At 37.0% G+C, this 26036-nt stretch overlaps 1 protein-coding gene across 9 annotated transcripts in view; it reads left to right on the top strand.

Annotated features, from left to right (window-relative positions):
* FNDC3A (fibronectin type III domain containing 3A) overlaps window positions 1–26036 on the top strand; it is a 198404-nt gene that overhangs the window by 148344 nt on the left and 24024 nt on the right. For all 9 annotated transcript variants that reach the window (XM_032294622.1, XM_032294623.1, XM_032294630.1 and 6 more), the window contains 6 exons: window positions 7588–7647; window positions 9037–9175; window positions 13081–13134; window positions 15482–15606; window positions 16706–16880; window positions 19884–19970. In XM_032294622.1, the coding sequence (XP_032150513.1) occupies window positions 7588–7647; window positions 9037–9175; window positions 13081–13134; window positions 15482–15606; window positions 16706–16880; window positions 19884–19970 (640 nt within the window). The remainder of the gene's footprint in view (window positions 1–7587; window positions 7648–9036; window positions 9176–13080; window positions 13135–15481; window positions 15607–16705; window positions 16881–19883; window positions 19971–26036) is intronic.

Raw genomic sequence — 26036 nt, 5'->3', positions numbered from 1 at the left:
ATCCATCTCTAAGGATGCTGCTACAACTGCCCAGTTCATTAAATGTACTTTCATCCTTGAAACATTCATTTTTCATATTTTCTGGCCTTCATTTGAGAAACAGGATAGCTGGGAGGTAAGGGGTGGGGAGCAGAAAAAATTCCATAAAGTAGAGAGAAGAGAGACTTGGTGGAAGGAAATTAAATAGGGAATCGTGATTTTAAGTTAAAAAAAAAAAGTAGAAAATAATATTCTGTTGTGTATATATACCACATTTTCTTTATCCATTCATCCATTGATAGACACTTAGGTTGATCTATATTTTTACTATTGTCAGTAGTGCTACAGTAAATGTGGGAAAAGCACATCTCTTCAATATACTGATTTTTCTTCCATTTGGAAAAACACCAAGTAGTGGGATTGCTCATTTGTATGATATTTCTATTTTTAGTTTTTTGAGAAATTTCCACATGGTTGTCCATAATGGCTATACTAATTAACATTTCCACCAACAGTGTATAAGGGCTTTTTTTTCTCTGCATCCTCACCAGCATCATTATTTTTTTTTTTTTGTCTTTTTAATAATAGCCATTCAAACTAGAGTAAAATGATTTCATTGTAATTTGGATTTGGATTTCCCCGACTAATGATATAGAGCATTTTTTCATATACCTGTTGCCATTTATATTTCTTCTTTTGAGAAATATCTGTTGATATCCTTTGTCCACTTTTAGTGGGATTATTTGTTTCTTTACTGTTGAGTTGTTTGAGTTCCTTGTATATTCTGGATATTGGTCTTTTGTCAGATGAATAGTTTGAAAATATTTTCTCCCTTTCTGAGGGTTGACTCTTCACTGTGTTGGTTGTTTTCTCTGCTGTGCAGAAGCTTTTTAGTTTATTTCTCTATTTTTCTTTTTTGTTGTTGTTGTTGCCTGTGCTTTCAGGGTCTTAGCATAAAATCTTTGCCTAGACCAGTGTCCTCAAGTGTTTCTTCTATATTTTCTTCCAGTAGTTTCATAGTTTCAGGTCTTAAACATTTAAGTCTTTAAGCCATCTCAAGTTTATTTTAATATAAGATGAGAGATACAATCCAGTTTCATTCTTCTGCATGTGGATATCCAGTTTTCCTAGTAGCATTTATTGAAAAGGGTATCGTTTCCCCAAAGGTATGTTCTTGGCACCATTTAAAAAAAAATCGTTTGGCTGTAAATTTATTTCTGGCTTCTCTATTGTGTTCCTTAGGTCTAGTGTCTGTTTTTATACCAATACCATGCTGTTTTGGTTACTATAGTCTTGCAGTATATTTTTAAGTCAGATTGTGTGATGCCTCCAGCTTTGTTCTTTTCGCTTAGGATTGCTTTGGCTGTGCAGGCTATTTTCTGGTTCCATATAAAGTTTTGGATCACTTTTTGTATTTCTGTGAAAAATGACATCAGTATCTTGATAGGGATTGCACTGAATATAAATTGTTTGGGACAGTATGTTCATTTTAATGGTATTTTTTGACTTCATGAGCATTGGATGTCTTTTCATTTGTTTGTGTTTTCTTTAGTTTCTTTCATCAGTGTTTTGTAGTTTTATCTTACAGAGCTCTTTCATCTGTTATGTTAGATTTATTCCTAGGGGTTTTTTTTTTCTTTTGTAGCTATTGTAAATATGATTGCCTTTTGAGCTTCTTTCTCAGCTAGTTAATTATTAGTGTATAGAAGTGATGTTGATTTTTGTACATTAATTTTGTATCCTGAAACTTACTGAATTTATTTATCAGATCCAAGAGTTTTCTGGTGGAGTCTTTAGATTTTCCTACATGTAAGATCATGTCATCTGAAAAGAGGGACAATTTGACTTTGTTTCTGTTTTTTTTGTTCGTTTGTTTTTTTTCTAATTTGAATACCTTTTATTTCTTTCTTTTGGTTGGTTGCTCTGGCTAGGATTTCCAGGACCATCTTGAATAGGAGCGGTGAAAGTAGGCATGCTTGTTAGTTCAAGTTCTTAGAGGAAAGGTTTTCAGACTTTCCCCTTTATGCCTGATGTTAGCTGTGGTTTGTCATAGGTGGTCTTTATTATGTTGAGGTATGTTCCTTTAGTGCCTAATTTGTTGAAAGTTTTGATCATGACGGGATGCTGAATTAAAAAAAATTTTTTTTGCATCTATTGAGATGATCATACAGTTTTTGTCCTTCATTCTGTTGGTATGGTGTATCACATTTATTGATTTGTCTGTGTTGAACCATCCTTGTATTCCTGGTATAAATCCCACTTGATCATGGTGTATTGTCTTGCATTTCTGGTATAAATCCCACTTAATTATAGTGTATTGTCTTGCATTCCTGGGATAAATCCCACTTGATCATGGTGTATACTGAATTCAGTTTGCTAGTGCTTTGATGAGGATTTTTCTGTCTGTGTTTATCAGGGATTAATCTGTAGTTTTCTTTTTTTTGTTGTGTCCTTATCTGGTTTTGGTTCCAGAGTGATGCTGTCCTTGTAGAATGAGTTAGAATTCCCTCCTCTTCAATGTTTTTGGAATAGTTTGAGGAGAACTGGTGTTCCTTGAAAGTTTGGTAGAATTTGTCAGTGTAGCTGTTGGTCCTGGACTTTTCTTTGTTTGAAGACTCTTTATTACTAATTCAATCTTATTATTCACTATTGGTCTGTTCATGTTTTCTGGTTCTTCCTGATTCAATCTTGGTAGGTGGTATGTATCCAGGAATTTATCCACTTCCTCAGATTTTTCAGTTTGTTATTATAGGTTTTCCACAATAGTTTTTGATGTTCTTTGTAACTGTGCTATCAGTTGTAGTATCTCCTTTTTTACTTCTGATTTTGTTTATTTGGGTCTCCTTTGTTCTTCTCTTGATTAGGTAGTGGTTTCGTTCTACACTGATCTTCTATTTTTTTAGAGATGGGGTCTTGCAATGTTGTCCAAGCTGGACTCAAACTCCTTGGCTCAAGTGATTCTCCCACCTCAGCCTCCCAAGTAACTGGGACTACAGATGTGCATCACTGCTCCTGGCTGTCTGCTCTGATCTTTATTATTTCTTCCACTAATTTTGGATTTGATTTGTTCTTCATTTTGTAGTTCCTTGAGATGTGCTTTGCTAGATTATTTAGAGTCTTTCAGCTTTTTTTATGTAGACATTTATTGCTTTAAGCTTCCGTCTTGGCACTACTTTTGCTGTATTCCATAGGTTTTAATATTTTGCGTTTCCATTTTAATTTGTTTCAAAAAATTTTTTTTATTTCCTCCTTAATTTGTCCCTCTACCAGTGGTCATTCAGGAGCGTGTTGTTTAGTTTCCAGGTATTGGCAGTTTCCAAAGTTCATCTTGTTCTGCTTTCTAGTTTTATTCTGTTGTGTTATTAGAAAATAAATGGTATAATTTTAGTTTTTAAAAATTTGTTGAGATCTGTATTGTATGCTGACATATGGTCTACCCTTAAGAATGTTTCATGTTTCATTTGTTGATAAGAGTGTGTTTTCTGTAACTGTTGGATGAAATGTATTACAAAGGTCTGTTATGTCCATTTGGTGTAATGTGTCATTTAAATCCAGTGTTTCTTTGTTAATTTTCTGTGCAGATGTTCTGTCTAATGCTGACAGTGGGGTGTTGAAGTCCCCAGCTATTATTTTCTTGGAGTCTATCTCCCCCTCCCCCTTTAGATCTAACAATAATTCCTTTATATTTCTGGGTGCTCCAGTGTTGGGTACATATATGTCTAGAATTGTTATATCCTCTTGCTGAGTCAATCCCTTAAGCATTATATAATGACTTTGTCTCTTTTTATTGTTTTTGACTTAAAATCTGCTTTATCTGAGTATAGCTACTCCTGCTCACTTTTGGCTTCTGTTTGCATGGATTATCATTTTCCATCCCTTTACTTTCAGTCTGTATGTGTCTTTACAGTGAGATGACTTTCTTGTAGACAGCATATAATTGGGTCACATTTTTTAATTCATTCAGTGAGTTTGTATCTTTTAAATAGAAAGTTTAATCCATTTACATTAAAGTTACTGTTCATATGTGAGGTTGTATTTCTGTCATTTTATTAATTGACATCTAGTTGTTTTGATGTTCTTTATTTCTTATTGTCTATCCTTATGGTTTGGTGGCTTTCTGTAATGATAGCATTTGAATTCTTTTTCTTCCTCATTTCTGTGTTTGCTCTGTCAGTAAGTTTTATGCTTTCATGTGTTTTCATGACAACAGCTATCGTCCCTTTTTTCTAGGTGGACTCCCTTAAGCATTTCTTGTAGAACTGGTCTAGTGGTGATACATTCCTTCAGCTTTTGCTTTTCTGGAAAATACCTTATTTCTCCTTCCTTTATGAAACATAGCTTTGTTAGGTATAGTATCCTTGGCTGACAGTTGGTTTTCTTTGAGCACTTTGAATATATCATCCCATTCTCTGCTGGTTTGTAAGATTTCTGCTGAGAAATCCCATTAGTCTGATACTACTTCCCTTATAGGTGACTAGATGCTTTTCTCTTACTATCTTTAGAATTTTCTTTGTTTTTTACTTTTAACAGTTTGACTATAATTTCATGCAGAAGACCTTTTTGTATCGTATCTGTTTTGTATCTGTATCAGTTTTATATCTGACTGTCTGAGCGTCCTGTGTCTGGATATCTAAATCTCTTGCTAGACTTGGAAAGTTTTCAGCTATTATTATGTTAAATGTGTTTTCTAACCCTTTTATTTTTATCTTCTCCATTTAGGATACCAAAAATTCAAATATCTGGTTGCTTTATAGTGTCCCATATGTTACATAGGCTTTGTTCTTTCTTTCTTTCTTTCTCTCTCTTTCTTTCTTTCCTTTCTTTCCCTCCTCCCTTCCCTTCCCTTCCCTTCCCTTCCCTTCCCTTCCCTTCCCTTCCCTTCCCTTCCCTTCCCTTCCCTTCTTCCCTTCTTCCCTTCTTCCCTTCCTTTCTTCTTTCTTTCTTTTCCTCTCTCTTTCTCTCTCTTTCTCTTTCTTTCTTTCAATACAGAGTTTCACTCTTGTTCCCCAGGCTGGAGTGCAGTGGCACAATCTTGGCTTACTGCAACCTCTGCCCCCTAGGTTCAAGCGATTCTCCTGCCTGAGCCTCCCAAGTAGCTGGGATTACAGGCGCCCACCACCGCGCCCAGCTAATTTTTTGTATTTTTAGTAGTGGCAGGGTTTCACCATGTTGGGCAGGCTGGTCTTGAACCCCTGACCTCAGGTGATCTGCCCACCTTAGTCCCCCAAAGTTTATCTTTGTCTCACTGGGTTATTTCAAAAGACCTGTCTTCATGTTCTGAAATTCTTTTTTCAGCTCTATCTAGCCTCTTGTTGATGCTTTCAAATGTGTTTTGTATTTCATTTAATGAATTCTTCAGTTCCAGAATTTTTGTTTGGTTCTTTCTTATGATTATATGTTTCTTTGGGATATTTCTTACTCATATTCTAAATTGTTTTTTGGATTTATTTCTGTTGCTTTTCTGTTTTTTCTTATATTTCAGCTGAGCTTTAGTATCATTATTCAAATTTATTATCTGGGATTTCATAAATTTTTCTTTTTTATTGGAATCTGTTGCTGGAAGATTATTTTGTTTTTTTGGAGGTATCATATTGCCTTGCTTTTTCATATTTCTTGTGTCCTTATGTCATTATTCATGCATCTGGTATAAGTCACTTCTTTCCATTTTTTGAGTTTGCTTTCATAGGGGAAGACTTTTTCCTGAAGATGCATCTATAGTGTTGGTTAGGTAGAGCACTTTGGCTTTGATTCAGAATGCATGCAGGAGTTTAGTCGTCATATAACTCCTTCTGCTATAAGCGGTGTTATTGGTGTCTGTGATTTCCACAGTGGCTTAAGGTGCAGTTGTTAGTGGAGGCTGTAGTGAAGTTTTGCTGGGGATGAGGATATGAGGTAGGTCTGTCCTTGGGCCTCAGTGGTGGCAGGAGTAGGCTCAAGCGTGCCTGCCCTTGGGCCCCCAAATGGTGTACATGAGCACCAGTGTTAGCAGATCCAGGCAGGCTGATTCTTGGGCCTCCAGGCAGCTTGCCCAGGTGCTAGTAGTGGCACCTGTGGGTCAGGCAGGTGGGCAGGTGGGTTCTTGGGCCTCTGGGAAGCAGATATGGCTTGAGTGATGGCATTAGCCATGGCAGGACTAACCTCTGGGTTCCAAGCAGCCCATGCTGATGTTGGTGGTGACTATGACAGGCTGGACAAGCCAGTCCCCAGGCCCACAGGTGGATGGATGCAGATGGATGCCTGCTGTGGTGGTTAAAGGCAGGTTGGGTGGGCTCAATCTCAGGCCATCAGGAGTAGTGCTTAGGTGGCACAGGTGATGGACTGGGCTGGGTAGTCCCCAGACCTCCCAGACAGTGCACTCAAACACGGGGGTGGGATACAGAGCCAGGACCTCTCTTCAGGCCCTCCAGTGGTGTTTGTAGGTGCTAACTGTGTTGGCAGGGTAGGTGTGACCCCCGGGCCCAAGGAAGAATGCTGAGGTGGAGCCGCAGTGGCTCTGCTGCAGACCTGCTACCAGGGAGGGCTTTTAGTAGCAGCAGCTGTATGCAGGCAGCTAGGGAATACCCACTTTAGTGCTTTAACCACAGCTGCAGCAGCCCACAGCTGCAGTTGCTGCAGGCAGGAAGTTTGTCCTTGCAGTGCATGAAGATGTGCAGCAGCTTCACTGCTGAGGGCACCAGGATCTTTGCCAATGGCTCAAGCTTCAGTCCTGAAAGCAGCAGCCAGTCACAGTGGTGGCCTGTGGGTAGGAAATGTCAGTGGGGCTCCAGAGAAGTGGAGATGTGGAGGCTGTAGGGCCCGTGGTCGGGATGCAGTATGTTGGGGGTTGTGCTCTCAATTAAGATACCTTACTCTAGCTGCTTAGGGCTTGAGAGGTGTATAGGACCCAACATGAGCTCCCTCTCTTGAGCAATGCCTTGCACAAATCCATGAAGCTCCCTGTGTTAGCTGCAGCCCACAAGGGTCTAGGGTGTTTCTCATGACTAGAATACAGGTGGGAAGGCGGACCACTTGGGGTCACTCACTTACCCTTTCCCCACACTGGAGAACCTTTCTAGGCTCCCAGATGACTGTAGCCGAATAGGTTTACTTCCCTCTCCTTCCTTGTTTTACATGTTTTCAGTCACTCCTGTTAATTCCATTGTTCTCTCATAGGTGATCTGTTCAGAGTGTAACATTTTAAATGAAGTTCCACATTATTTTCTAATAAAATAAAATAGTGGTAGACTATAAAAATTTGGCAATTTTGCTTTTGGCAATACATGTTTTATTCATTATTTTAACCATGTGCAAAATGTATTTTTAAATAATTGATAATAGTTTTGTTTCTTCAGTAAGTTAAATGCCTTCCTTAACTGCACTCCAAAAAAAGAGTCTGGTTTACACAGCTGATTCACTTAGCACTACTTTCTGTTTTAAAGTAGTATTTAGGTACACACGTAAGTTTGGCATATATCCTAACTGCCAAACCCCATATTAGTGGAATCTGAATATGGTTACAGTTGGTAAAGAAAGAAGTAGTTTCATAAAATACTTCATAGTTTATGTAATATACGTCTTTTGAAAATGCTTTATTTACCAGACATTAAAATATTACCCTTTTTTCTCCAGAGGAGAAGAAACAAATATCACTTTAAATGATCTCAAGCCAGCCACGGATTACCATGCGAAGTAAGGAATTCCTATAGATTGCTTTTATATGGTACAGCATAGGGTTTTGTTTTTTTTTAATAATTATTTTCTTAAAAATCTAGAATATATTTTAAACATTGATTTCAGATTAAAAACAGAGTTTATAGGCTGGGCGCAGTGGCTCACACCTGTGATCCCAGCACTTTGGGTGGCCAAGACAGGATTTCTTGAGCCTGGGAGTTAGAAACCAGTCTGAGCAACATAGTGAGACCCCATCTCTACAAAAAATCCAAAATGTAGCCAGGCATTGTGGTGCAGGCCTGTGGAATCGAGGTAGGAGGATTGCTTGAGCCCAGGAAGTTAAGACTGCAGTGAGCCATGATCATGCCATTGTATTCCAGCCTGGCTGCAGAGTGAGCCCTTGTCTAAAAAAACAAAACAAAACAAGCAAAAAAAAAAAAAACAAAAAAACTTCAGACTTCAATTTTTCTATTGTGAAAATTATCAAAATTTTTCAAAAAACAAAAACATTTAACTCATGTTACGGTGAAGGACTAATCATCCTGTTTGTAGACTTTTGAGTTTGGGATGAATCTGTAGAATATGTCTGTAGAATCTAGTTTGGCACTGGAAACTTGTCCCAGCTTTTGGAATTTTTATAAAATAATTATAAATAGTATTTGGTTTACACATTTATTTTTACTACATCCTGTTTTAAGAAGAGTTCAGGATATTAAGACTCTAGAATTTCACAACATTTAATAGGAAGAACTTAGATAATGTTTTACTCTGTGCAGTTTTTTCTAGTGTAATTTACTAAAATTTCATACATTCTAGGGCTTATCCAGCTGAAGCCTAATATAACACATTTAGTTAATTACCCCCATTTTTTAAAAAAAGCATATGTGGTTGGGATTATTTCTGTTAAACTACTTAGTGTTCAAGTGTACTTCCTATGGATAAACTCAAAGTTTTGTCTAACCTAATCTTTTTCAGACTGTAGACTGCAGTCATATTGAATTATTAATTTAATTCTGTGGGTTATATTCAGCATTGTTTTTAAAAAAAAAAAAAAAAAAAGAAATAGAATCAAATAGGATAGAAAGCATCAGTGTATTCCCCATAGTTGATAATGTTGTTTCAGGAAATTTTTTTGCATATGTGTGTGTAAATACATATATGCACACTCACATATCACAATTTTTAATTATTTCTTTGGGTTGCAGTAAAAAAAAAAAAAAGAAAAGAAAAAAACACTTGTCTATCCTTTTTTTTTTTTTGAGAGTCACCTTTTACTTCTGATAGTCGTATTTTCTTGATAGACCTTTTAGTGGACAGCTTCCTAATTTGCAAGTACTTAAAGGTGATACTTTTGAAAATAGGATACAGTGATTCTGAAAGTTAAAATTATTCATTTTATCACCATAGAGTCCAGGCAGAATATAATTCTATAAAGGGAACCCCTTCAGAAGCTGAAATCTTCACCACCTTGAGCTGTGAACCTGATATACCTAATCCACCAAGGATAGCCAATCGGACCAAAAATTCCCTCACTTTGCAGTGGAAGGTAAGAATATTCTGTAGGGTGTTTCCAACTGGACATGTGTTTCATTTCCCTAGTAGTATTAAGTTTCAGTTGTTTCTGGAGACAGAGAGCTCTAATTTGTTCCTCCTCTTTACGTATAGGACACAAATGCCTATTTAATGTATGTGAAAATAACACTTTTAGTGTTTTTTCTTACTAAATGTAAATATAGTAAAAAAGGATGGATTTATAATTAACAGTCCTTATTATATTGCACATGTGATGACATTGAGATTCACCACAGTAATTTTTAACCCATTTCTCCTTTTTGTAAGATTTTGTCATGATGCCTTTATATTCTGAGTTTTATTCTAAAATCAGATTTATAAGAACTAGACTCATAAATCAATATGCTGCCCAAAAGGAGGAATCAAGTTATTCTCAATAGAAAAGTGTATATTTCAATTCATAAATGTTTGGTCCCAGCTACACAAGAAGATACAATGAAGTAGACAGATACCATACATAGAATTAGTCATTCAGATACCACAGACAACTTTGTCATTATGTGATTTTCTGAAATAGTGTGGTCTTGGTGAATTTCTGAAAAAATTAAATGCAGTCTTTCACAAATTGCACATTTACTGCATTTTGAGAAACTCGGTGTCTGTTAAAACCATACAAAAAATAATTTATAAATTGGGATTTGGTTTTTCAACTCTGATAGACATTCAAAAGTCCTAAAGGAAGAAAACAATTCCCCATTGTACTGATTGTCCCTATTCTCCAGGGCTATTAGTGCTCTTGATCTTCACCCCATAACCACCAGACCCTCCCCCCTCCTGCATTATTGTGATCAGGTCAAAAATAGCCCCCACAAAATTTCAAAACATCCCTTAGAATGGGGTACCACTCGGCCGGGCGCGGTGGCTCAAGCCTGTAATCCCAGCACTTTGGGAGGCCGAGGCGGGTGGATCACGAGGTCAAGAGATCGAGACCATCCTGGTCAACATGGTGAAACCCCGTCTCTACCAAAAATACAAAAAATTAGCTGGGCATGGTGGTAATCCTGTAATCCCAGCTACTCAGGAGGCTGAGGCAGGAGAATTGCCTGAACCCAGGAGGCGGAGGTTGCGGTGAGTCAAGATCGCACCATTGCACTCCAGCCTGGGTAACATGAGTGAAACTCCGTCTCAAAAAAAAAAAAAAGAATGGGGTACCACTCCTGTTAGCTTTTGATTGTAGTGAGATGTAACTCTTCCCCTTGAGTTAATCGTCTGTCCTTGCTTCCAGAGCAAGCTCAGGGCTAGCTTTACTTCTGAAAGCTTTTAAAAATGTAAGACCTACTACTTGCTCTGTAGCTTGTTAGTTTCTAGTTCTGTTGGGGATATTGGATACTTTTGTAGTGAAAAAGTGCTATTAACACATGTAAGTCAAAAAGATTTGTATATATACATATATTCATATGTGATAACAAAAAAAAGTATGACTAATTTTATTTTATGTCACTTACAGTAGTATTTTATTTGTGAATATGCTCAGACCCTTTCCTTTGGTAGCACAGTTGGGGTAGCAGCCCATTCTTCTTTATATAGGTTAGGATTTCTAAAATAATTAAAATACAATTTTGAAATGTCTGCCTTTAATAATATTCTAATATCCCTATACAAGATGTAGGCGGTGGTACCTCAGATTACCCACACAGGTTGCCCAGGCTTGAACCTTTCTAGAAATGGCCCTGTATACACACACAATAATCAATATGGTTGGAAAAAGATATTGTCACTGGTTTTGAAGGATAGTTTTATATACCTCAGAGTCGGAAGGATTAAACAAGTAACACCTGAATAGCTCATAGTATAATGCCTGGAAAATAATAAGCATAACAACTATTGTTATTTAATATTAAAAATGAAGAAAAGTCACTATGAGTAGTTTAGTGACTTGAATATTGGTTTTTTGACTCTGCTACCTTACCTAATCTATAAAAGCATTCCTGTGGGGGTTAACATGGGAGGTAGCAGTTGAGAGAGGTATCTTATTAACTGACATTATTTAGAATTGCCAGTACATAGTGATGACAAAAAGCTGACTAAAATTTGTCTTTTTCTATCTTATTGCCAGTCCCCAGACAGACAATCTGAGCCCCTATAGTACTGCTGGGTAGGAACACTGATTTTGCGGGTGGATAGAATGAATTCAGTTCTGCTCTACTTTTAATGACTATGTTATCTAGGATGATTTATTTGGTTCTTTGGAGCCCACATTTCCTCTTTTGTAAAGTTCAGATAATAGTACTTCATAGAGTTGCTCTGAGGACTAAATGAGATAAGGTAAAACACTTTACACTTAAGTTTCCCCTCTAACTTGGAAAACAGCTGGAGGATAACTCTCAGGTTAAGACAGACATTTTAATAACCTCACTAGTAAAAAAAAGAAAAGAAAAATTAAGTAAATGTGAGAGACTCAGCAACTAGACTAGAGCAATCGGGAGTCATTAACACTTGGAAAATATCTTTTTATAACCCTAGCTTCCTGCTGAGACTTTTGGTCTCTCTCTTTGCTTTGGATTCTCTTCCTCTACAGGATAAGAGTTGGAGTTTCTCAAAGATTCTTTCTCTCCCCCTTCACATTATATTTATTTTAACTGCCACTGCTTTCCCCGTCAGTGAGATATTACTCTACCTTACAAGCAAATTCTGGCCATGCTAACCAGTTTAAGATTATGATTAAAAAAAAAAAAATTAAGGCCGGGCGCGGTGGCTCAAGCCTGTAATCCCAGCACTTTGGGAGGCCGAGGCGGGTGGATCACGAGGTCAAGAGATCGAGACCATCCTGGTCAACATGGTGAAACCCCGTCTCTACTAAAAATACAAAAAATTAGCTGGGCATGGTGGTGTGTGCCTGTAATCCCAGCTACTCAGGAGGCTGAGGCAGGAGAATTGCCTGAACCCAGGAGGCGGAGGTTGCGGTGAGCCGAGATCGCGCCATTGCACTCCAGCCTGGGTAACAAGAGCGAGACTCCGTCTCAAAAAAAAAAAAAAAAAAAAAAAAAAATTAATGTAAGATCTGTATTAGTGTTTAACAAATAATTTAGACCTCCATGTTCCTCTGTATTAAAAACTTAATGATCCTTGATTCCCATTTACATGGTTAACAATATTATATAAAAACTGGATAGACTACAAAAAACATCATTTCAAAAATTAAAATTGTTTAATTTTGACCAGAGGAGTCTTAAAGTCAATTGTCTGCAAATATATGGAGTTATAATAAGAATAGGGGTGATCATTTGTTCTGCAAAGAGGAAATGGGCTGAAATTATAGAAAGAAAATTCAGGTGGAAGTAACGTTGAAATTTTTTATTTTTAGAGTGTTAAATACTGAAATAAAATGCCAAGGGAGACTGCATTCTTTTACACCTAAAATATTAACAGATTGCCGAGCCAGCAGTCTCGGGTACCAGCACAATGAGTCTAGAAACAAGGACCCAGACTGCCCTCCCAGAGCTCCTTTCAGCACCCTGGTTCTTCACTCCACCTTGGTTGTATTGGTATTTTATACAATATTCCATTTATTTTGTAAGGTGAGTTTTAATAACAATGACAGGCTCAATCCTACAAACTTAAAGCTGATAAACCTTCTAGAAGAAAAGCAAAATGGCTTTCTTAAAGACTTCTTAAAGTCAAGATATTAATGGTTCTTGCTAGAAGGGATTGTTCAGTGTTCAGAAAGACTTAAGTAGCTTCTTTGTTTTATTTCCTTAAGTTTGAAAAGATTAAAGGGTATACAATACATATATTTTTGTATTTTTTCATGAACATTTTCCCAGGACCAAGTCACAGAGAACATCTGCCACATAAACCAGATCCTTAGATTAGATCATCACAGTATCATTTATGAATGTACTAATTTGTTTTCATTTTTTTTTTTGGCGTTGGTTTTAGGCACCTAGTGACAATGGTTCTAAAATCCAAAACTTTGTATTAGAATGGGATGAAGTAAGTAAAATTTAATCTTTTTAAATGGTTAACATTATGTGCATATCTTCAGGCAGAAATAACATTTTTGTTTGTTTTAATCATTAAGTATATTCTTCTTTGTTTTAATCATTAAATATATGAATGATTTTGTGTGGTGCATGAGTGGATCGATGGTGTTTTTAGAAAACATTCCTAACTTAACTTACCTATTTTCAACTGAATCACCATCAAAACTATTACTTAGGTAATTACCTTGATGAAGGAACTTTTTTTTTCACATCACATTTAAAGACAAGTGTATTCTTTTCCTATGGCTGCTGTAGCAAATTACCCCAAGCCTGATATTAAAACAACACATTACTCTCTTACTGTTCTTGAGGCGAGAAATCCAAAATGAGTTTCTCTAGGACAAAATGAAGGTGTCAGCATGGCCAGGCTTTCTCTAGGGAAACAGGAGAATCTATTTCCTTGCCTTGACCAGCTTCTGTAGACTGTTCTCATTATTTGGTTTGTGACTATATCACATTGCCTTTTCTCCCCCTCTTCCATCATCACATCACCTTCTTCCTCCTCTGTCTTCAAATCTCCCTTTGCTTCCTTTTCTAAGAACACTTATGATTCCATTTGGGTTCTATTCATATAATCCAAGATAATCTCCCATCTCAAGATTCTTGGTCACATTGTATAGCCCCTTCTACCATATAAGGTCATATTCATAGGTTCAGGGGACTAGGACCTTGATATCCTTGGGGGCCATTCTTCAGCCAACCACAGCAAGCATGCTGGGCTTCATAATGTAGTACAATCTTTTGGCTTCCTTGGGCCACACAAAATACTAGATTTGTGCAAAAGTAGTTGCTGTTTATGCCTTTGAAAGTAATGGCAAAAACAGCAGTTACTTTTGCACCAACTAACACTGACAATAGCTAATAAGCTTTTTAAAAATCGCAAAAATATCTCATAATGTTTTAAGAAAGTTAACAAATTTGTGTTGGGCCACATTCAAAGCTGTCCTGGGCCACATGTGGCCCTTGGGCCGCAGGTTGGACAAGCTTGATTTAGTATATTGTTTTTATAATCAGTTACCATGGTCTCTCCTGCCTTATGGCTTGTACCAAGCTAAGAAGAGGGGCCAGAGGGAGTGGAAGAAATTCCATTGATAAGTTTGGAATTCAGAGTAGATTAAAAGAATAACAAAGCACAACCAAGTAGATTTTATTCCAGAAATTCTAAGATAATTTAGAATTAGAAAATCTATTAATATACCACATTAATTTAGAAGAAAAACTATGTTATCTTGGTAAATTAAGGGAGGGTATTTGATAAAAATTAGCATTCATTTTAGTTAAAACTCAAAGCAAATTAGGAATAGAAAGGTAATTTCTTATTTGATAGTTATTTTTGTACCATCACTAAACAAATAAAGGCATTTCTATGCAAAGCTGAAATAAGTCAAGATTGCCAATTATCCCTGCCTTTATTTAACATTATTTCAGAAGTTACACTTAAGGCAGTATGACTTGAAACCAAAGCAAAAAGTACAGTCATGGTGTCTGGGCTGGGGGGCAAAACTGTCATTATTTAGAGATGATATGATTTTCTATTTAGACAACTCAGTAGAATCCACTAAATGGCATTAGAACTAAAAAGAGCATTCAGTAAAGCAGTCAAGTACCGTCTACAGTTTTCTTTGAAGCACAAGTCACCCTAGTCACCCTTTATCTCTAGCAACACAATAAAGAAAAATCGGTGGCAAATGAGAAACTTACCTATTTTATTTAGCATCCTAAATTTCCAAAACTTTTTGGCTGTCCTAACTTTTCTCTCTCCTTCTTATTACCTGTAATTGGGCTGTGCTCTCTACTAGAACTTTTTCATTGTTAATCTAAGCAGTAGAAGCTCTAAAAGTTTTATTTTAAAGAAGCTATCATCTATCTAGTTGGAAGTTTGGGCATGGGTAGGGACCTTTTCTTAAAACCATTTGCTTAGAGCTTTCCATAGGTTGAAGAAAGCTGCCAATCAACCCTATCAAAGATCATCACCCCATTTCTACCACTGGTAGTCTTCTGTGGAGATTATAGAATCCATACCTGAAGAGTTTCCTTTATTAAAGCCAGAGATTTAACATTGGCTAAAAGATGGTACTTAATTCAAGAAGCTATGCAAAGATACTTGCTATCTGGTGTTTGAATTCTGCATTTGATGAACTATAGCATATAAAAGATATGCTGTATCTCAGCCTTCTCTTGAGATCCATGACCTTCAGTATATACTTGCCAATATGTAACTATCAAGAAGGAATTGATGTGGATTTATTTTTTTACAGTAATGTACATGATATATAATAATCAGCCATTTCTTATAGGGAAAAGGAAATGGAGAATTTTATCAATGTTACATGGGCTCACAGAAACAATTTAAAATTACTAAACTGTCACCAGCAATGGGCTGTAAATTCAGACTATCGGCCAGAAATGACTATGGTACAAGGTAAGGTATATTTTATAAAAAAATGTCAATACTTTTAGATTATCGAATCAACTTCAATTGTATAACTATTCACTGTCCAAATTATCTATTTAAAATTCTGCTTAGTTTATCTCTTTGTTGATATAGTTAAGATGTGTTACCAGTCTAGCAAAAGCTGTAAGAGAGGACCTTACATAGGAACTATAGGAAAGATTAAACTTACAACTTTACCAAGGTTTTTAAATATCTGTTAGATTTTTATATGTGACCAAGAGATTTTTTTTGTTGTTGTTGTTCCTCAGCAGATGTGATTTCAATATTTTGTTTAAAGTCAGGTGAATTTTAAGAACATCTAAAATACCTAATTTAAATAGAAAGCCAAGTGTCTTTCAAGAGTCATGTTTAAATTATTTTTATTCTAGAGATAGCTCTGCTAACCTTAATAGGGACAGGTTGGTTTAATTATACAACCAGGAGCTTACATTTTCTATTTTATGTAAATGGCATTATTTGAATTTAAAAGTTAAAACATTTACACACCAATACAAGAGTGTTATTGTTTCCATAAGGTAATGTGTATATTTTTTCATTGACTGGATAAATTATGATATAAAGGCTTAAAAATCTGAACAAAACTGCCGTTTTTTTTTTTAAGACAACCTCACTCTGTCACACAGGCTAGTAGGCAGTGGTGCAATCTCAGCTAACTGCAATCTTCACCTCCCAGGTCAAGTGATTCTCCTGTCTCGGCCTCCTAAGTAGCTGGGACTATAGGCATGTGCCACCACACCCAGCTAATTTTTTTTTTTAGTGAGGATGGGGTTTTACCTTGTTGGCCACGATAGTCTCAATCTCTTGACTTCGTGATCCGCCCACCTCGGCCTCCCAAAGTGCTGGGATTACAGACATGAGCCAACGCACCCAAAACTGCATTTTTAAAAGAACACTAATTCACTGTTTGGTATCTTTCATAAAGAGATCAAACCCAAGATATATTATTTGTATTATAATTCGTTATCAAAAATTGTCGTTTTCAAAAAAAATTACATCTGTCACAAACTTATTCTTTCACTGTAAAAATAACTTTTTCATGCCTTTAAAAAACCATTTGTTTCAACAGTGGTTTTAGTGAAGAAGTCTTATATTACACTTCAGGCTGTGCTCCTTCTATGCCAGCAAGTCCTGTATTAACTAAGGCTGGAGTTACTTGGTTATCCTTACAATGGAGTAAACCCTCAGGAACACCATCAGATGAAGGAATTTCTTACATTTTAGAGATGGAGGAAGAAACTTCAGTAAGTACAAATACAGATTTTAAATAGTGTATTTAAAACATTTTCAGCTTAAGGAGATTTGGGACTGAGATGATGGGGTTTTCTAAATATACAATCATGTCATCTGTAAACAGAGACAATTTGACTTCCTCTCTTCCTATTTTATTACCCTTTATTTATTTCTCTTGCCTGATTGCCCTGGCCAGAACTTCCAATACTATGTTGAATAGGAGTGGTCAGAGAAGGCATCCTTGTCTTGTACCGATTTTCAAAGGGAATGCTTCCAGCTTTTGGCCATTCAGTATGATATTGGCTGTGGGTTCATCAAAAATAGCTCTTACTATTTTGAGATACATTTCACCAATAACTAGTTTTAGAGTTTTTAGCATGAAGCGGTGTTGAATTTTATCAAAGGACTTTTCTGCATCTATTGAGATAATCGTGATTTTCTGTTTCACTGATCCTGTTTATGTGATGGATTACATTTATTGATTTGTGAATGTTGAACCAGGCTTGCATCCCAGGGATGAAGCCTACTTGATTTTGGTGGATAAGCTTTCTGATGTGCCGCTGGATTCAGTTTGCCAGTATTTTATTGAGGATTTTCACATTGATATTCATCAGGGATATTGGCCTGAAATTATTTTTTTGTTGTGTCTCTGCCAGGTTTTGGTATCAGGATGATGCTGGCCTCATAAAATGAGTTAGGGAGGAGTCCCTCTTTTTCTGTTGTTTGGAATAGTTTCAGAAGGAGTGGTACCAGCTCCTCTTTGTACCTCTGGTATTATTCAGCTGTGAATCTGTCTGATCCTGGGCTTTTTTTGGTTGGTAGGCTATACTGGAAACCATCATTCTCAGCAAACTAACACAGGAACAGAAAACCAAACACCGCATGTTCTCACTCATAAGTGGGAGCTGAACAATGAGAACACATGGACACAGAGAAGGGAACATCACACACTGGGGCCTGTTGAGAGGGTGGTGTAGGGGAGGGATAGCATTAGGAAAAATACCTAATGTAGATGATGGGTTGATGGATGCAGCAAACCACCGTAGCATGTGTATACCTGTGTAACAAACCTGCACATTCTTCACATGTATTCCAGAACTTGAAGTATAATTTTTTAAAGATCAGAAAAATAACATTTTAGTATGGCATTAATCCTAATACAATAAACATTGCCACAGTAGTTAGCTCATTTCCCAGTCCTTTGAAGCCTTGGTTTGTTATTGTTTGGGAGAGGTTGGGCATGATGGAGAACGCAGTCATTTTTTTTTTTTTTTTTTTTTTTTGAGACAGGGTCTTGCTCTGTGCCCAGGCTGGAGTGCAGTGGCACAATCTTGTTTCACTTCAGCCTTGAACCTTGAACTCCTGGGCTCAGGCAGTCCTTTCACCTCAGCCTCCCAAGTAGCTGGTACTACAGGCACGTGCCACCATGCCTGGCTAATTTTATTTTTGTAGAGACAGAGTTTCGCTATGTTGCCTAGGCTGGTGTCAAATTCCTGGGCTCAAGTGGTCCTCCCACCTCAACTTTCCAAAGTGCTGAGATTACAAACAAGCCACTGTGCCTATCCTGAAAACTCAGTCTTTTGTTTTGATGTGAAAGGGGTTTTGTTTTGTTTGTGTGTGTGTAAGTGTATGTCTGTCTGTGCTTTGGAAACACATAGGCTACACTTTAACTAAATCTGTTTTAGGGGAACTAGGGAGAGGGGAAGACCACCACAGCCTTCTTGACTAAGAAGCTTTAAAAGATGAGAAAATATTGTGTCTGCCTTTCTCCAACTGTATTTACACACTGCTTGCCAAAGTGTCACAGAAGATTTTTTTTTAAAGTCTCCCGTGTAGTGCAGCCTGAATCTAGTTACCCATCATTTACATCCTATTTGCTAGAGCCTAGCTGACTAGGAGTTAAGGTGTATTCCATTATTAGATCTATATATAGTTCATAGATTTTCAGTGCTACTTTGAAGGAATAGGGTCAAAAATAGCATCGGTTCACCCCCTAAGTATATACCTAAGAGAATTGAAAGCACATGTTCATACAAAAATTGTACACAAATGTGCATAGCAGTCTTAATCATAATAGTCAAAAAGTGGAAACAACCCAAATGTTCATCAGCAACAGATAGATGGAAAAAAAAAATGTGGTATATCCATACAATGGAATATTTTCAGCCATAAAAAGAGTACCAATATATGCCACAACATGAGTCAACCTTGAAAACATTATGCTAAATAAAGAACCCAGTTATAAAAGACCACATATTATATGATTCCATTTATGTGGATATAGACAAATCCATAGAGACAGGAAGTATGTTAGTAGATAGAAGGAGGTGGGTTATGACTGCTACCCAAAAAAGGACAGGCCTTTTCTGAAATTAGAAATTAGGTGAGGATTGCACAACTTTGTGAATATACTATAAGCCATTAGATTTTATACTTTCAAATGGTGAATTTTACATTATATGAATTATATCTCAATTTTTTTAATTTAAAAAATGATTACATTCAGGAAGGTTGTAAAGCATTGTCACTGGTACTGGAAATAGCCATCCCAAACCTAAGTGACACATCCTCACCTACCAGCACAACTAACCCTTAACTTATTTACTTAAACAACTGTGTGTTTAGGGCAAGTTAAATATGTTAACTACTTACAGTTCTGTTCAGCTCTTGCACAATATCTCTGGGAAATCCCTGTTCGTGGGATAGCTTATTGATGGCAAAGTTACCATTGGCTCCAACTCTGACATCTCTTCCCTCAACACAAAGATCTTCTCTTGGCTACTATATTTACTGAGACTAAGTGGTCTGCTTCGTCTTTTACCAAATGTTCAATAAGCATTTCCAGGTCTACTCACTGAATATAGAAGTGTCAAGGTGAGGATTCCACTCAACAGAGCATTAGTCTTATTGCACATAGTAGAAGACGAGGAGAAACCTGGGTCCTTTCACATATTCATTATTGCCCATATTTCTATTGTTAGACATCAAATGAAGACTTTGTTTTCCTTTTCCAGGGATATGGTTTTAAACCTAAATATGATGGAGAAGATCTTGCTTACACAGTGAAAAATCTCAGACGTAGTACTAAGTATAAATTTAAGGTAAGCTTTGAAAACCCTTAAAAGATTTGTTCCTTGTTCCTATTCTTACTGGTGTAGTTGGGTTTTTTGTTTTCTGTTTGTTATTTGTTGTTGGTTTGTTTTTTGAGACAGGGTCTTACTCTGTCACCCAGGCTGCTACAATGGCATGATCACGACTCACTGCAGCCATGACCTCCTGGGCTCAAGTCATCTTCCTGCCTCAGCTTCCAAAGCAGCTGGGATCACAGGTGTGTGCCACCACACCTGGCTAACTTATTTTATAGACACAAGGTTTTACCATGTTGCCCAGGCTGGTCTCAAACTCCTGGGCTCAAGTGATCTTCCTGCCTCCCAGAGTTCTGGGATTACAGACATGTGCCACTGCACCCAGCCTCTATCCTCTATTCTTACTGTTTTAGAGCCAAGTATATACTTCACTCCTCATTTAGATCTTAAATAACGTTGACCTTTTCTAGTGAGCTTTTTTTTTACTTTCTTATTATATAGCGGTACTTCTCAAACTTTATATATTTAAAATAAGTAATTTATATGACTCTTATTTGCATAATGTGAACAAACTTCTTTTAAAATATGAATGTTAGAACATACTAAGTATATGCTTTGTTGGCAGGGATATCACAGAAAATAATGTATTTTTCTCAATGTATCATATCAAGTTGTATATAATTTCAATTTGTCTTATTACTGGTAGTCACTTGATAAAGCCTGTATCTACTATATTCTTCTCATATTTATAGTAACTGTAAAGTTATTCTTTTTTCTTTGTAATTAGTATTTTGTAAATACTATGTACTCTATGAGCATCTTGTTCCTCATCAAACTTTTATCCATAGTTTTAACACCTATTAATGATTCTTGCCTAAATCAAGTATTACTATGATTGATGATGCCAAGCAGTGATTTTTTAAATTTTGTCATTTTTTTCTGCATTCATAAGTTGGCATTATACTGTAAGGAAAGAAGGACTTTCTCTTCTTCCCATTTATATCAGTAGGTACTCATGGAAGTCTGTTCAGTAGGTTATATTTTGTTACTTTGATTATTGTGAGGCTTAAATTGTCCCAGATTTGGGATCCCCTACATGCTGGCTTCTGAATCCTTTTGACATATCTCTCATCATTCTTTGAGCCCTTCCTACTGGGTACATGCTGCTGCCTCCACCCAACACATCTCTGTCCCCAGCACAAAGGCTTGCCTTACTCAGCTCACCTATTGGCCTTTGGACTGAATTATTTCACAGGGGGGATGGGGAGACAACACGTCATTCTTGCTCAGTTGAGGCAAGCTTTGAAGATTGTTCTAGTGTGGAGACTCCTGAAATTCTTACTTTTCCTAGTATAGTATTATTCAAGGATACATTTTTGCTCTTTGAGTTGGTTATTATTTACATTGCTATTTCTTGGCAGACAGTGCTTGAATTAGTTAATATAAGCCAGACTGTATTTGCATAGAAGTTTTCCCAAGAATATAACAGGCTGCTCATTGGTTGATAAATTCAACATTTAAATTTTCCTGCCAGTGTTTATTTGATCAAACCATTTCAAATTAATGATAAGAGCCACTGTAAATCACTATTTTCACTATTGAAAAGCAAAGATAGATTTTGTTACTCCTTGAGAACCTTAAATCTTTATGGGAAATTTGATTATATAGTACATAATAATTGTTATGCTTTATTTTATGCTATTAGCTTCATTTAAAAACTTATAATAATGCTAGGTCATTTTAATTTCTAAATATGGTTTTCATATTTACAAGATTTATAAAATATCTGAGAAATAGGCAGATCCATCCCAGTTTTGTGATGATATTGGATTGTATTTTTGCTTCATTAATGAAGCATTCCAGCAGGTCCTCTAAAGAGAAAGTTGTTAATGTCTTAGTAATTTAAGTTTATGAAAATCCTAGAATTCTACTACCATGTAACACCATGGTAATGTAGGGGCCAAAATGCACACAAGTATACATATGTGTTAAATTCCTTAGCATTCTACTGTATACAAATCAAATTTCTATTTAGGCCAGGCATGGTGGCTCACGCCTGTAATCCCAACTACTCTGGAGGCTGAGGCACAAGAACTGCTTGAACCTGGGAGGCAGAGGTTGCAGTGAGCCAAGATTATGCCACTGCACACCATACTGGGCAATAGAGCGAGACTTGCTTCTCAAAAAAAAAAAAAAGCATCCAGGCATGGTAGCTCACACTTGTAATAATCCCAACACTTTGGGAGGCTGAGGCAGGAGGATCACTTGAGCCCAGGAGTTCGAGGCTGTAGTGAGCTATGATCATGCTACTGTACTCCAGCCTAGGAAGCAGAGCAAGACCCCATCTCTTAATAATATTAACTAATTAATTAAACTGTGTTTCACTATGGTAGTCACTTTCAAATTTCAGGGGAGGGAGAAATATACAGTCAGAATCTCCAAGGAGACAGTAGGCTGTTGCACAAAATACTCCCCAATAATAAGGTTGGGAATGGGAAAACAATATGTCTAAAAGCCACCTCTTTACACATCACTGGATAATAGGAAAGGAGCTATATTCTGGCTTATTAAGATGTAGAGCAGTAGTTCTCAAAGTGGTCAGCAGGCCATTTTGTCACTAACACCTGAGAACTTGTTAGAACTATCAATTATCTGGCCCCACCCCTACCTACCCCCATCTACTAAATCAGAAACTTGGGGGGCTGAGGCCTAGCAATCTGTTGTGGTATACTTCAAAGTAATTCTGATGCTTGCCAAAATTTGGAAACAGCTGATCTAGAAGAGGGAAAAAAAAAACAGGAAGTGGAAAATGATGCCTGTGTGAAGTTCTAGGCGCTCAGACACTTGTTTTAAATCTGCCATGTGCAGGGAACCCAGCTGAAGGCATTTTGAATCATTAAATCCTATTATGTCTCACTCTGTCTTTTCTAGCTAGATACTGCAGACTCTTTAAAACAATCATATCAAAATAAAATCTTAATATTTTAGATAGATCTTAGAACACTTTGAGAAAAACTTTAAAAAAATATATTTTTAAAATATTTAAAATATAATCCAGGAAGTAATGACTAGGTAGCATATTATTATTCTGAAGAAACAATAAGGATATTAACATAAAATGAACTACTGATATGACCAAGTTTACCAAATACTAGGGTCTACACTAAGGACAATTCTGGGATAATCAAAATACTAAAACAAAATTAGAACAGTGAAAAAAAATTAGATGATAAAGAAGAATGAAAATAAATTTATTTATTTTGAGATAGGGACTCACACCACCACCCAGGCTGGAGTGCATTGGCACAATCATAGTTCATTTCAGCCTCAAATTCCTGGGCTCAAGGGATCCTCCCATCTCAGCCTCCTGAGCATCTGGGACTATAGGCACGTGCCACTACACCTGGCTTTATTATTTTTATTATTATTATGGAAATAGGGTCTTCTATGTTGCCCAGGATGGTCTTGAATTCCTGGACTCAATCCTTTCACCTCAGCTTCCCAAAGTGCTGGGATTACAGGCATGAGCCACCATGCCCAGCCAAAAATAAAATTTTAATGCATAGCAAAGCAGTCAGAATTCTTTAAAATTATTTAAAATTAAGAGTGATAGGCCAGACGCAGTGGCTCATACCTATAATTCCAGCACTTTGGGAGGCTAGGGTAGGTGGATCATGAGGTCAGGAATTCAAGACCAGCCTGGTGAACATGGTGAAACTCCGTCTCTACTAAAAATACAAAAATTAGCCAGGCGTGGTGGCGGGCACCTGTTAATCCCAGCTATTCAGGACGATGAGGCAGGAGAATCACTGAAACCCAGGAAGCGGAGGTTGCAGTGAGCCAAGAGCATACCACTGCAGTCTAGCCTGGGGCGACAGAGCAAGACTCCTTCTCAAAAAAAAAAAAGTGTTAAGCAATTCTAATTTCATCAAATGGTTCACTGAAGGCTGGGCCAGGACCTGGTGTCTAATTTTTTTTTTAAAGGATCAAAGGCGTCAGAGCCTAGTTGTCAGTCCTATAACCCTAGGCCACTAGTAAACAAAAAAAGTTTTTCAAGCAGCAAACTTTCTGGGATTTTTTTTTTCCTTTTTCTTTTTTTCTTTCCAATCTCCACTTTGGATATAGCAAGGCCTCTAAAGGTCAAGTTCTGAGCATCTTGAGCCAAGAACCTTTAGATACTTTCACTTTTAGCTTATTCCTTGTTTTTGATGTCTTTTGATAGGTAAAGAGAAACCAAAACAGCTTGTATCTGGCTCCATCAACTACTTTTATGTTCCATCTTTGAAATTCACTTATGTCAGCATCTATTACACTACATAGTATGTAGTCATGTTTTCTTCCTCTTATCTTGTCTGGTGTCATTTTATGATTTGTATGTCTTTTCTGCCCTAAGTGTGCCCTAGCTAAGTCCTTAGGTCTTCTCGGTGTATCCCTCTTTAGCTTGGATTTACCATCTTTTTGCTTTATGTTAGCTGCCATTTCTGTCTTGAAGAATACTGAATCTCCAAACATGTTCTGTATATAACTGCTTTCAGGTTCTTTTTTCACCTTCCAATCCAAGTTCTCTTCTATAATTAGATTAATCTTTCTGAAAAACAGCTTTCCCTCTTAGAGACAATTTCCTTAGTTGATATAAGGTTCTTTATATTTACTTTCAGTTTTTAAAATGTACTACTTTCCAGTCCATACTTGAACCAGTTCCTCACCAGATTACCTACTCATCTTTCCCTGAGCAGGGAAATGCACAGGAAGAGCTCACTGTTTACTATTCAGTCCTGCTCGTATGTGTAAGACTTTCTGTTTTTTCTCTTACCCAAGCGTCCCTTTTCATTGCTGTTGCCGGGGAAGACTACACAACATTTCCATTTCCCTTTTCAAAGCCTTCCTGAACCATTTTAGGCCTTAGCAATCTTTCTTCTCCTGCCCAATTCTTTTGATACGCATATTGCTTATCTTCTGCACGAAGATTCTAAACTCCCTGAAGGTAATAACTGCTTACACCTAGGGTTCCTAGCACCGTGCTCCTTATGTGGTAGGCACTAAATGAACATTGTGATTATTTGTAAAATCTGTGTGGGGAGAGATTACCTTTATGACTAGAAGGTGCTTTACGGTAGACAATGTTGAAATACAGAGCCTTAAAAACATAATTAAGTGAATCTTCATAGTTTTTAGGAAGACTACTCTTCTGGTTAAAACGTTTAAGTAGATTCTGTGCACAACATTAAGAAGTGTTTTAAACCAATTTGCAGTCTCATTTGTAAAGCAGCAGAGTAAAAAAACATATCTTGGAAATTCATGTGACTGTGTGAGAGGACTGAGGAAGCCTGAGCAAAACTGAACAATTGGGCTAAATTTTACTGAGTGCTAATGGGCTGTATAAGTTTTTTGGGTTAGTAGATTTACTCAGATCCTTGTGTTTGGTGTTACCTCACATCATAGTCCTCATCTACGAGACATTCTTTCAGCCTATAATTGTGGAGCATCTACTCTCTGCTAAGCACTGTTAATAAACACTAAGACTCCAGCAGTAATTTAAAACAGCTGATACTCTGATGAGGGGAATGGACAATAAATAACCGAACAAATAGACTGTGGTAAGTGCAGTGCAGGTTAATTAAAATAGAATGGGTAAGAGAGAATGACTGGGTAGTTAAGGAAATTTTCTTGGAAATAGCATTTAAACAGATCTGAGTAACAAGGAGATAGCATGTCAAAATCAGAAAAACATTCCACGGGTAGGAAATAACTGCTAGCACAAAGACCCTACAGTGGAGTTTCAAGAGGTAGTTAAGGATTAAGTCACATAAGGCCTTGTAAGCATGGTATGGAATTTAGATTTTGAGTAAGATGGGAAGCCATTAGAGGGTTCTGAGCTGAGCAGTAATAAAGTCCCTCTGGCTGCGGTATAGAAAGTAGGTAGGGTCAAGGGCAGGAATATGTACCTGGAAACTAGTTAGTGGTTTAATTACAGTCACCCAGAAAAGATACGAAAAAGGAGGCTTTCACTAAGGTTGACATAGTTGTAAAGAACAGTGAAGTGGAGGTAGAGTTAATGGGATATAGTAAGAGAATTGATGT

Source organism: Sapajus apella, unplaced genomic scaffold (assembly GCF_009761245.1).
Source record: "Sapajus apella isolate SASKATOON/1434 unplaced genomic scaffold, GSC_monkey_1.0 scaffold32, whole genome shotgun sequence".
NCBI classification, from domain to species: Eukaryota; Metazoa; Chordata; class Mammalia; order Primates; family Cebidae; genus Sapajus; species Sapajus apella.
The sequence above is the reverse complement of the archived record's forward strand: the minus strand, read 5'-3'. Positions and strand labels throughout refer to the sequence as shown.